Source organism: Camelus dromedarius, chromosome X (assembly GCF_036321535.1).
Source record: "Camelus dromedarius isolate mCamDro1 chromosome X, mCamDro1.pat, whole genome shotgun sequence".
Taxonomy (NCBI): domain Eukaryota; kingdom Metazoa; phylum Chordata; class Mammalia; order Artiodactyla; family Camelidae; genus Camelus; species Camelus dromedarius.
In genome coordinates this window covers 33,932,810-33,946,113 of record NC_087472.1, presented here as the reverse complement: position 1 = coordinate 33,946,113, position 13,304 = coordinate 33,932,810, and the positions used below count along the sequence as shown (strand labels likewise).

At 35.1% G+C, this 13,304-nt stretch overlaps 1 protein-coding gene across 1 annotated transcript in view; it reads left to right on the top strand.

Annotated features, from left to right (window-relative positions):
* NUP62CL (nucleoporin 62 C-terminal like) overlaps positions 1-13,304 on the top strand; it is a 61,223-nt gene that overhangs the window by 12,579 nt on the left and 35,340 nt on the right. The window contains exons 5-6 of the mRNA XM_064483178.1: positions 11,470-11,574; positions 13,117-13,215. Coding sequence (XP_064339248.1) covers positions 11,470-11,574; positions 13,117-13,215 — 204 coding nt within the window. The remainder of the gene's footprint in view (positions 1-11,469; positions 11,575-13,116; positions 13,216-13,304) is intronic.

Below are 13,304 nucleotides of genomic sequence, written 5' to 3'. Positions count from 1 at the left end.
AGCAGTGCCTTACCTCACCAGGTGACAGATCTACTCCTTCTGCTTTTGACTCAGCTACTACCTGTCACTCAGTCTACAGCTGCAGCAGGGTTCTCGTTCATTGGTGCATGTGTACTTCAGACTGGTGCACCAGTTTCAGTACTGTCTTGATGGGAAATACAGCTCAACCAATAGCATTTGCAGGATTACCCCTCACTCCTGCTCCTTGGGCATCTAGTGGAACAATTGCTACACAATCAATTGCTCCTTTCGACCATGGTGGACAGTCCACTGGTAAGGTTTGAACTCTGCTCTCTAAGGGGGAAGCACAGAATTCAAGTTCAGTTTTGAAATTCTTACTTGATTGAGTCATCTGAACGTGACTTAACTTCTTTTGTTGGAGGTTAGTGTTATTAATGAATGTGATAGAAATTAAATCCAAACTGCCCCTTCTGGTTTTGCAGTTTTAGATTTAGAACCAAGGAATGTTTGGGGAAAAGTTACAACCTTCTGAGAACCAGTATTCTAGACACATTGGCCTCTAGTAATAATAGAGTTACACTGAAATGTTTTGTTCAACTGTTTAATGCTTGTGTTTAGCAAGTATGTTTTTGTTCACAATCTGTTGATCTGTTTTCCTTTTTGAAAATAAAACTTCCGAAATGAAATTTATCAGGAGGTACAATAAAAAAGAGAATATTTTCCGAGTAGTATAAAATTTTTGAGACTATTAAAATAGTAACGCAATAATAAGTGAGCTATATGGCATAGTTAGGGAATGGTAAAATATTTTGGCTAGTAAAGACATCTTACATGCCTGGGTTAACAGTTTCTAAATAAGTAAGATTCAGTAAAATACATTTAACCTATGTTGAACATTAAGAGAAGACATTTAGGATCTAGCTAAAGCAAAATGCAGTTAATAAAGATTACTCGTTTATAAGCCATATAATCTTGATTTTATTGTAGATGCCTCAGATATTTTAGAACTTGGGAAATACACTGAGTGAGATATTGTATACATTTACCTTCTGGAATATTGTATTAAATTACATATTCATAGTAATGATTTCAGAGCTTTTGGAAACAACCAAAAAGGTAAAATATTTTTTAATTATAGATAACAGAGAAATAACTTATTTTTAATTTGTAGTAGTGATAATAAAACCAATTTTGATTGGTTAGTACAGCATTGTAGGACATGAAGAGATGAAGTAGAGCGTTGAAATAATAATGATGCTAGAATATTTGGTCTCTACCTTAGGGAGCTATTTTAATTGTGTACAAATGAATTTTTGATATTACAAATAGTACATTTCTGTTATCAAAAAAACAACAACTAGGAAATATATGTTTGTGTCTTGACTCTGCTATTTACCAGTTCTCTGACCTCCAACTAGTTATTCTAACCTCTCAGTGCTTGGTTTGCTCATCAATGAGTGCTCAGTGCTTTACCTCACAGGGTTGTTGTGAGGATTAGGTAGATAAGTTCATATAAATAAGTAAAATGCTTAGAACCTTGCCTGACATGTTCTAGGTACTCAATGTAATAGGTACTTGATAAATGTTAGTTATGTTTGTTGTTTTTATGAAAGTATACATTTCCCTACAGTGTTACATGTGTTGGATATTACCCCTTTTGTTTGTTTTTTAAGCTTTGGTAGTTTAACAGTGAAAATAGTATCATAGAATCATGTTCATTTACAGTTCCTAAATTACTAGTAAGGCTGACTTCAAACTGTTTATTGATTGATTATATCTGTGTTTGTGTGTGTGTGAGTGAATGAGAGAGAAAGTGAATGAATTCCCTTTTTGTATCTTTTGCTCAGTTTTCTAATATGGTATTTATTTTTTTCTTATTTATATGAAGTTGCAATATTAACCCTTTAATATTTGTGTAAGAAGTATTTTCCCCAGCTTGTTTTTGTTTTATTTTTCTTCGAGTTTTGTAAGTATTAAAATATTTTAATTTTTTAAATTAAGCCTTTGATTTTGACATAATTGTAGATTCTCATGCAGTTTGAGAAAAAATACAGAGATCCCACATACACTTTGTCCATTTTCTCCTGGTGGTAACATCTTGCATAACTATAATACAGTATCACAACCAGGATGTTGTTGTTGGTAGTAAGATACAGAATAGTTCTCTCTCCACTAGGATTCCTCATTTTGCCCTTTCATAGCAACACCTACTTCTTTCTCTTCTGCTCACACACTCTATCTAACATAACCCTGGCAACATTAATCTGTTCTCCACTATTGTAATTTTGTCATTTAAAAAATGTTACATAAATGGAATCATGCAGTATACAATCTTTTGGGAATGGCTTTTTTCACTCAGTGTACTTCTCTGTAGATCATCCAGATTGTTGTGTGTGTCAGTTGTTTGTTTTATTGCTGCATAGTATTCCGTGGTATGGGTGGACCTCAGTTTGTGTAACTGTTTGTTATTCAAATAATTCTTCCTCTATAGATCAGATGACATTTTTCTCTTGCTGCTGTCAATATTTCTTCTTTGTCTTTAGTTTTCAGAAGTTTAATTAAGTGTCTTGTGGATTTCTATCACTCTGTCATCATTGATTCTTTTTTTCTTTTTTTAGCACTCTGTCATCATTGATTCTTGTCTCTATCCCCTCCTTTCTGCTGCTGAATCCTTTCACTTAGCTTTGCATTTTGGTTATTGGTTTTCTGGTTATCTCATATTTCCACTTGGTTCTTCTTTATATCTTCTATTTATTTGCAGAAGTTTTAATTTCTTTTTTTCTTTCTTTTCTTTTCTTTTTTTTTTTTTTGGCTAGGGCTAATTTTTCCATGTGTTTCAGGTGTGTTTATGATTCTTACCGATGCATTTTTATTGTGGATGCTTTAAAATATTTGTCAGATAATTCTAATATTTCCGTCATCTTGGTATTGTCTTTTTTCATTCAGTTTGAGATCTTTCTGGGTTCTTGGTAGGATGAGTGATTTTTAATTTAAACCTGGACATTTTTATATTATGTTATGAGACTGAATCAGATTCAAGATTTTTGCTTTAGCTGGCATTTAGCTGACATTGCTCTGGCATGGGAAGGAAGGGTGTTGCCTTGTTACTGTAAGGTGGGAGTAGAACTTCATTTTCTCCACTTGGTTGCCATTGCTACCCGAGGCCAAGTTCTCTTAGTTACTGCTGGTTGGAGTGGGAGTTCCTGCTCCTGATGTGGTTTTCACTGACACCATGAGGACAGTATTCATTAACTACTGATGGGAATGAAAATCCTGGCTCCCTACTAGATCTCTAATACCATCTTAGCCAGGGTGCTGGGACTCCTCATTACAGCCTCACAATGGTGGAAGTTAGGCTCCTCACTTGCTGCTCTCTGGTATAGGTGGGAGGTGGGAAGTGAGACCACAGTTTTTTATGTGGTATTGGTTATAGTAGAATGGTTATTGTCTAAAAGTTTTGTCTCTGGTCTGCCCTTTCCTTGTCTTTTTTTTTAGAGAGCAGGCTTTCTTTATTGGGTTTTGGTTTTGTTTTGTTTTGTTTTGTTTTGTTTTTTGGTGTATACCCATTGGTATTTCTGGGTTGCCAGCCTATTCAACTCCAAGCCTGGGAAATATGAGGCAGAAAGAAAACCTATGGAACTCACTACCACAATGTTCCTTGGGTTTCTGGATCCCTAGCTGGTTTGCCTTCTTCTCTACAACCTTCAGGGTTTTCTTATGTTTGTTTTATACATGATGTCCAGGGGTTTTAGCTGTATTTAGTGGGAGGAATAGGGAAAAGTACATGTATGCCTTTTTCCTGGAAAGTGGAAATCGTTAAGATTTTAATTTTTGTGTTCTTGAATCTCTCACTCTTATGAATTTCTCTTTCTGGACTTATTTGTATAGACCTCTTTCATCTCAGGATTCTTAATTCTTTTTGTGTTTTTATGATTTATATTTTTAGGAATTTCTTGTCTTCCTATTGATTACTTGAACATTTTTACAATTCCATTATGTTTTTACAAATCTTATTTTTTTCTAAATGATTAGTGAGTATTGTATTTCATTGAATAGCCATTCCTCCCCTATTGATTTGAGATGCCGCCTTTCTCTCACACCAAATTATTGTATATGCCTGGTTCTACTTCTGGACTTTCTATTCTATTCTATTTATCTGTCTTTTTTTGGCCTAGTATCACCATTTTGTTTTTGTAGCAGGCCCCACTGTCTTATAGTGTAAGGCCACCTTCCTCTATTCTGTTAAAAAAATTCTTGCTTATTTTCTATAGTTAATAATTTATTAAGATAGTTGACATTTTCTTATGTTCTTAAACATCAAGGAATTAAGGCTGATTTTGTTATTCTTATAGCACTAAGTGGAGAAAAATTACAATATTGAACCCTTCCTCTACTGCAGTGGTTCTCAACTGGAGGCAATTTTTGCCCCCTCTCCCAGGGGATATTTGTTAGTGTCTGGAGACATTTTTGGTTGTCCAGACTGAGTAAGAGTTACTGGCATGTAGTAGGTAGAGTCCAGGGATGCTGCTAAATACTTTGCAGTGCACATAAAGGAAAATTTTGTTGGTCTTGAGACACAGTACTTCTGAAACCATACAAGTGGGGATTCTTCCCACACCATCCAATTCTCCAACTCTTGAGACACCAACTGGGTGTCCTACAATTCAGTATGATACTCACCACCTGTACGTAGCACAGACCCTACAGGTTAAGGGCTCAGTTCATCAAGGGTGTCCCCCATTTCAGATATCAATTGCGAGTCTTAGGTTGTCACCTGTACTTCTGACCAACTAGCTGTAAACTGGGTGTTCCCAAGACTCCTCCCTCCTTGGGTTGGTATTTGCTAGAACAGCTCACAGAACACTGGAAAACACTTGACTTAGAATTTCTGGTTCACTGTAAATGATACAATTTAGGAACAGCCAAATAGAAGAGATGCATAGGGCAAAGTATGGGGGAGCAGCTCAGATCTTTCATTTCCTCTCCAGGCACATCACCCTCCTAGCACCTCCATGTGTTCACCAGCCCACAAGCTCTCCAAACCCCTTCATTTAGGGTTTTGGTAGGGGTTCCATTTTGTAGGCACGACTGATTAAATCATTGGCATCTGGCAATTGAACTCAGTGTCCAGCTCCTTTCCTCTCACCAGAGGTCAGAGGGTGAGGTTAAAAGTTCCAACCTTCTAATCACTTATTTGGTTCCTGTGGAAGCCCTTAGGGACTGTCTAAATTTCACCTCATTAACATAAATCAGATATAGTTTAAAGGGGCTTGTTATAAATAACAAAAGAGGCTCCTCTCACTTTTATTGCTCTAGGAGCTATTTCTGGAACTGGGGACAAAGTCTAAATATTATAACAAAAGATGCACCTATCACTCCCTTCACTTAGGATATTATAAGAGTTTTATATTATAAGAGTTTATAAGATATTTGTCCCCAGGAAAGGGGACAAAGACCAAATATACCTGTCTTTTTATATCCCAACATGGGACAGTCCTCCACATTCTTTGTTGAAGAATTATCTGGCCCCAAATGTCAGTAGTGCCATGTTGAAAAACACTGTCGTAGTCCTATAATTAGGAAAATGAGACTTTGTCTTTTAAATCCTTCCTTATCTAATAGTAAGACTCCTTTAGCTTAAAAACAAATCGTATAAAATGGCATTTGCTTCCTTAGTTACCTCTCGGTATGTGAATTAAGGTCAGGCCCCTGAAATTATGCCAGTATCTGAGACAGATGAACAAGATTTTAAAATACGGGCATAAATCAAGTGTAAATTTAATTAGCGCTAGTGAAGAGGTTTTGGTAATATGGCCAGTTACAAAATAAATAATGCAAAAATCAATAGCTTTCCCATGTTTAAACAACAGTCATTGTGAAATATAATAGAGAAAGTTCCCATTAACAATTTCAACCAAAAGTATGAAATGCCTAGGAATGAACTTTAAAAATGTGCATGACCTATATGAAGATAACCGCAAAAATTTACTAAGGAATATAAAAAAAGACGTGAATAAATGAAGAATATACACACTCAGTAGTGTAAGAATATCATTTCTCTCCAAATTAAGCTACACATTTAATGTAATTCTTGTAAAATCACAATACAAATCTTTGGGGAAAGGAAAGGAAGGAGAGACTTGACACAATTCTAAATGAGATGAATGAATGAGACTACTAGCTTTTGTTTTTTAAGGAAAGTAGTGATTGAGTATTTGTAGGAAAATATATGAAAATATATTGTAAGTTTATTCTCTAACTGTAAGTTTAAAATATTTAATATAAAAATAAATGAATCCTAGTGCTTCAGTAATTGAAACTCTCTTGTGGAACAGGGACAGAAAGAAAAATCAGTGAAAAATTTTAAAGTACAGAAACAGACTTGGGTTGATGAAGATGACATTTCCAACCTGAGGAAAGAGGATGGAGTAGTGAATAAATAAATTGTAGTAGCTGGCTAACCGGGTGATTTAGGGGGAAGGGGATTATGTTTTGCTGAAAAAGATTAACTGAAAGGAATACTAGGTGAATTAAAGATAGAAAACAAAACTATAAGCATTTAAAGAGCACAGGTGAATATGAAAATATGTACATAATATTCCTTGGGTTGGGGAGAGGACCATTTAAGTATAATTTAAAAATATATAATATAGTCAGTCAAATGGTTTGAAAACAAGACTATAAAACAGTATAAATAGGTATACTCTCCCCTATCCACCCTGTATTACTCCCTCCTACCCTTACCCCTGCCATTCAGCTAACCACTATAATTGTATGTATCCTTCCAGAGCTTCTTCATGGATTTGCTAGCAAAATTTGTTAGCCCTCTACCTTTTTAAAAATATAAATGGTAGTATACACACTATTTTATATCTTGCCTTTTAAACTTAAAACTTTATACCCTTATTTTAAACATTTTGTAGCTCCTTTCATATCAGTCAGTATATGGAGAGTTTCCTCACTATTTTTTATAGCATCATAGAATTCCATGGTCTGGATGTGCTATAATTTATTTATCTAGCTCCTTGCTAATGGGCATTTGGGTTGTTTCCTCTTTTGCTAATACAGTGGTGCAATGGATATCATTTTACATGTCATTTTACAGGTGTATAAATACATCTTTGCAGATACATTTCCAGAAGAAGCATAACTGGTTCAAAAGACAGGATGCATTTGTAATTTTAAAAACATTGGCCACTTGTTTTCTGTAGGGGTTATACCAATTTGTACTCCTGTTAGAAATCTCAGAGGCTACCCATTATTTCACAGTGTCCTTAACAGAGTGTGTTGCTAGTTTTTTATTTCTTCCCATCTGTTAGATGAAATTGTTCTCAATGTAGTTATAATTTGTGATTTTCTCCTAAAACTGAAGTTGAATACCTTTTATATGTTTCAGAGGGAATTTTGAAACATAATATGGAGACATAAACCATAAGGGAGAAAATGATGGAAAGATTTGACTACATAAAAAATAAAAACAAAATAAAAAGCAGGAAATGTCAAACTGGGGTTGGGAAATATTTACAACTTTTGGCTACACAGCCTTGATATGCACTTTTATTAAAAATTAGTGATGGGACAATACTCCAATGAGAAAATGGGCAGATAACGTGAATAGGCCATTTTGAATGAAGAAATTAAAGTAACCATGAAACCCATGATAAAAATTTAGCCTCACTGGTAGGTATTGAATTATAAATATTAAAACACCTTTGCTATAGTTGGTTATTTCTTTAAAAGTATACATGTGGTGCTTCTCTTAAATAAAATATAGGGATATTCCATAATACACATTTTAAATAGAGGTATGTGGTAATGTTCCCAATTCCTTCCCAGCATCTCCTCCCTATGTCCTACACCCCCAGTGACCCTAGATGTTTTTAGATAGCAGAGTCTTACATCATATATTGCCATGAATTGTTCAACAGGTAGATGGAGGCAGCAGTAGATTCAAAAGCAGTTACTTATTAAGCACTTCTCCTATTTGAAAAGGAAAAAGAATAGCTATAATTATGTATTGGAGTCTGGAAAATGTTGGTTCAATTCAGAAACATTTATTGAGCACTTACTACTATGTGTCGTCTATAGTGATCTATCATGAGGATAAAAAAGTAAACTTTTCAGTTAACCAATTAATCTTATTTGTGTCTTTATGTACTTAATTTCTCTAGCTTTATTTCTTTTATAGTTTTTATTTTGCAATTTAAAGCAAGAGGCCAGGTAATCTGTTATCTGAAACTTTATTCCAGACTTCTATTTATTTTTTTCTCACAGATTTATTATTGTGTAATTCACATACCATATCATTTACTCATTTAAAGTGTACAATTAATTGGTTTTTAGTATATTCACAGAGTTGTGCAGCCATTACCAAAGTCAATTTTAGAACATTTTCAGCACCCACCAAAGAAAGTCCATACCCATTAGCAGTCACTACTCATTCTCTCCTCACCCCAAATCTAGCAACCACAAATCTGCTTTCTGTCTCTGTAGATTTCTCTGTTCTGGACATTTCATATAAACAGAATTCTACAATATGTGATTTTTTTGTGATTAGCTTCTTTTACTTTGCATAAAGGCTTATCTATGTTTTAATATGTATCAGTACTTCTTTTCCTTTTTATGGCCAAAAAATTCCATTGTATTAATATACCACATTTTATTCATCCATTTATCAGTTGATATTCATTTGGGTTGTTTCCATCTTTTGTCTACAATGAATAATGCTGCTGTGAACATTCATGTACATGTTTTAGCATGGATATGTTATCATTTCTTTTGTTGTTATGCCTAGGAGTGGAATTGCAGGGTTATATGGTAACTTTATGTTTAACACTTTTGGGAAGTGCCTTACAGTTTTCCAAAGAGATTATACTATTTTACATTCCCATCAGCATTGCATGAGGTTTCCAGTTTCTCCATCTCCTCACCAACACTTGATATTATCTGTCTTTTTGATTATAGTCATCCTTGTTGTAAGAAGTAGTATCTCATTGTGGTTTTGATTTGCAATTCCCTAATGACTAACGACACTGAGTATGATTTCAAGTGTTAGATGGCCATTTGTATCAACAACTTTCCATCTTTCTGACCTTTTTTTTTTTTTTTTTGTGGTCTCCATCTCCCTCTGATCACAGCCTGGAAAGGATTTCTACTTTTAAGGATTCATGTCCTCAGATTTTGCTTACCTGGATAATCCAGGATAATCTCCCTGTATCAAGTTACTTAACCTTAGTCTCATCTGTAAAGTTTCTTTTGTCAAGTAAGGTAATATATTCATAGCCTCTGGCTATTAGGATGTGGCCATCTTTGGGGACCATTTTTTTCTGTCCACCATACCATCTTAACAATATAAAATTTTCTGTTCTATGAACATGAGATCTTTCCATTTATTTAGGAAGTCTTTAATTTCTTTCAATGATGTTTTGTATTTTTCTGGATACAAGCCTTGCACTTCTTTTATTAGGTTTGTTCTTAACTATTGTATTCATTTTTAACAATCGTAAATGGAATTATATTCTTAATTTCATTTTTGGATTGTTCATTCCTAATATATAGAATTGCAATTTATTTTTATATTGATCTTGTATCCTGCAACTTTGCAGAACTTTTTTATTGTTCTAATAGTTTTTTTATGGATTCCTTAGAATTTTCTGTATTTGTGATCATGTCATCTGTTTTAATAGAGATAATTTTACTTCTTCCTCTTCAGTCTGGTGTCCTTTATTCATTTTGTTGCTTAATTGTCCTGGCTAAAACTTCCAATGTATTGTTGAATTGAAGTGGTAAGAGCAGGCATCCTTGTTGTGTTTTTGATGGCAGTTGGAAAGTATTCAGTCCTTCATAATTAAGCATGGTGTAAGCTGTTGGTTTTTCATAAATGCACTTTATCGTATTGAGGAAGTTCCCTTCTCTTTCTAATTTGTTGGGTGTTTTTATCATGAAAAGGTGTTGGATTGTCTCAGATGCTTTTTCTGCTTTTATTGAGATGATCATGTGTTTTTTAAATAACAGCATAATTGAAGTATAATTCACATATCTTAAAATTCACCCTATAAAGTATACAATTCAGTGAGGTTTTTTTTAAAAAAAAAAACATATTCACAGAGTGTACAACTATCACCACTGTGTAATTCCAGAACATTGTCATCACCTCAGAAGAAACCCTGTAGCCATTAGCAGTCACTCCCCATTACCTCCTTGTCCCAGCTCCTAGCAACCACTAATAGACTTTCTGTATATGGATTTGCCTGCCAGTTCTGGACATTTCATATAAGTGGAACCATATAAGATATGGCCTTCTGTGTCTGGCTTCTATCATTTAGCATAATATTGCCAAGATTCATCCACAGTGTAGCTTGTATCAGTACTTAACTCTTCTGATCCTCAGGAGGGCTCTTTTCAGTCTTCTCTTTCCCTGGTTATCTCTGGTAACTAGCTAGCTGGCCTGCAGCCTAAACTGTTGCTTTCATGAAGCCACTTAGTTCCTCTTAATTGCTTACCATCAAAATCTCCATTTTTTTCGAGAGTCCTTTGGCTTGAACTTCCTCATACTCTGTTTCAAGTAAAGTCAGTTCTTTTGGACGTAGCTTGGGAACTCTCTTTTCTTATGGGTTACCTTTATCCCTGAGCAAATCTTTGAACCAGTGCTTTGGGCACTGGGCAATGTCAGTTGCCGCTGATCTTCCTGCTTATCTCTTCAGGCATGTAACCTCAGCCTTACAAGTGAGCTGGGGCAAAACAATCAGGGTGATTGATGGGGCCCCAGTATTCTCAGCCTGCTACACGTGGTGTACAGCCTCTGCCCTGTGAGTGGGGGCTGACCGGAGGAAAGGAGCCCCTCAACTCTTGGCTGTACTCACCAGAAATTTCAACCCTATAACTGTGTGTTGGAGGTGATGAGAGATGCTGACTGCTTGCCCCTCCCAATGAAATACTATATTCTTTGGCTGGGATCTGGAAGAAGAGGGAGAGTCCAGTCTTCTTGACTACTCCTGCCTGGAGTGGAGCTTCCCGCGAGGTGAACAAGGAGGTGGAGGGAAGGAAGAGAGTAGGTTATGGTTCATATGCCACAGACTCTCATTGGTATTCCTGAGTTTTAGCAGATTTCCTTATATAAATGTTTATTTGCTGTATACCTTCAGAACAATTTCCAGAGATTTCAATTAATTTTTTTCCCAGTTATGGTTGTTTTACTGGGGAATGAGTCCCTAGACTTCTCATGTCACAGTTCTGAAAGTGGATCCCCCTCTTACGTTGCTTATGTTTTTAGTAAAGTAGAATTTCTTTCTTATGATGGTGCTGGAAGGCTGACTGTACTAAGCAATGCTAATAAACTGTTTTTTAAATCATGCTTTTACTGTGTCATATTTATTAAATATCTGGGTACTTGTTTTTCCTTGCTTTGTTTTTATTTCTCCAGATAAGTGAACTTTGTCATAATGGTCTTTTACTTTTTACAAATTATTTTTAGTGACGTATTTTTCTGCTTGTTACTTTGATTTTTAGGTTTGGCTTCAGCATCTACTTTTGCTGCCACTGCTAGTTCAGGCGCCATGCTGTTTACCTCATTCTCAAATGCTTCTACTTCCACTGCTGCTACTGGGTTCTCATGTAAGTTACTGGTTGCAAAGAAAATACTATTATTTCGCATCAGGCCACTTAACTCAATTTGCCAGTATAAGCTATGGATCTCGTACATCTCATCAATTATCATTATGCTTGAATCCATCTTAACTGCTGATACCAATAGTAGCTTTGCCTAAGAACCTAATTGTCATGGCTTTCGCTGTGAATTTTATATTAACATGATTATTACAGCTTAAAGTGATAATTTTAAGCATATAATTCATTAACATTGTAGTGTTTTGAAACAACTTCTTGAAGCTAATGGGAGTAGGAAGAGTGGGAGTTTTGCCAAGTATTTCTGAAGGGAAGAAGTCTTATTATCCATGTGAATAAGATAAAATGGGAAATAAATGTTGGAGCCTTCCTGTATTTTCTTCTATATAGACCAAGTTTGTGGTCCTGACATTTAACCTATCAGAAGTGTTACATGACCTCAGGCCTAGCTGTAGTTTTGAGCTTTAATTGACACTGTGTGATGTCTCCTGTTCTTTCCCTTTGAAGAGGAACATTTGGATGCTTTGAGCTGAGAAGTGAGACATTAATTATCTTGTAACCCCAACTTTTTTGCTATACATCTTCCATTAATAGAGTAATAGCAAATGTTGAGAATATTGAATTCTGTATATATCTTAGGCAATTCTTTCTTACAGGTCCATGTAAACTGCCTGTGCTTTTGAGACATCTTCACAGTACCATGATGTTGATCATTAGACTTTATTATCATAATCCTAGCTGTATATGGTTCCCCTGCCAAGCCTTGTTATAGCAAGATTGTCACCATTGCTGGGAATAAAACTTACCAGGAACTGCTGATGCTTCATCAAGCATGAAAAATAGTGGTCTACCATCTCCATCCTCTTGTGCAGTTGACATAGGTGACCATTAATTGAAATTGCAAGTTACCACTTGAGTTGTATTTTCTTCCAAGTAGAGACGATTCTAATCTTGAGACATGACTGAGATTCTGGAAACCTTTGATATATGTAAGCAATATCCTTATCAGGTATAATAAATTTTGTGAATATGACCATGTCTGAAGTTGGGAGTTAAAATTATTGAATGAATTCTATTTTCCATTCAAAGACTTGACTTCTGGCCTTTGATAGGCTTTTTTCCTTCTTTTCTTTGATGTCCTTGCCCATAAAATGAAAAGAAATCTTGACCGCTGTATTTTTATGTTAGCTTTAATGATGTATAGTTTACATATCATAAAATTAACTTATTTTAAGTACATAATTTAGTCATTTTTAAATTTTTTAATAAGTTTACTGAATTGTATAACTATCACTGTAACCCAGTTTTAGAACATTTCTATTGTCTGAATAAGAGCTCTCAGCCCTAGACAACTGCTGATCTCTTTTCTGTCCCTGTGCCTTTTCTGGACTTTTCATATAAATGAATTGACCATAGTTTTTTGATGTTTAGCCAAAGTTAATAAAGGACTCCTCAGATGAAAAAGATTCTATATAAATTCTTCACTGTTTTTGATTAAATGGGTAATAGGTAATATTATGTTGTTCTCTGCAGTTGGTGCCCCGTCAACTTTGGCTGGAGTATTTGGTGGTACAGCTTCAGGATTTGGATTAAAATTCCCTGGAATAGGTGGAGCAGTTTCTACAGCATCTAGTAAGATTTTAGAATTACTGGGATGTGTTTGAACATTCATTGGAAATGTATTGCATAACAAGCAGTAAGCAGGTTGTATTCCTTTGCTT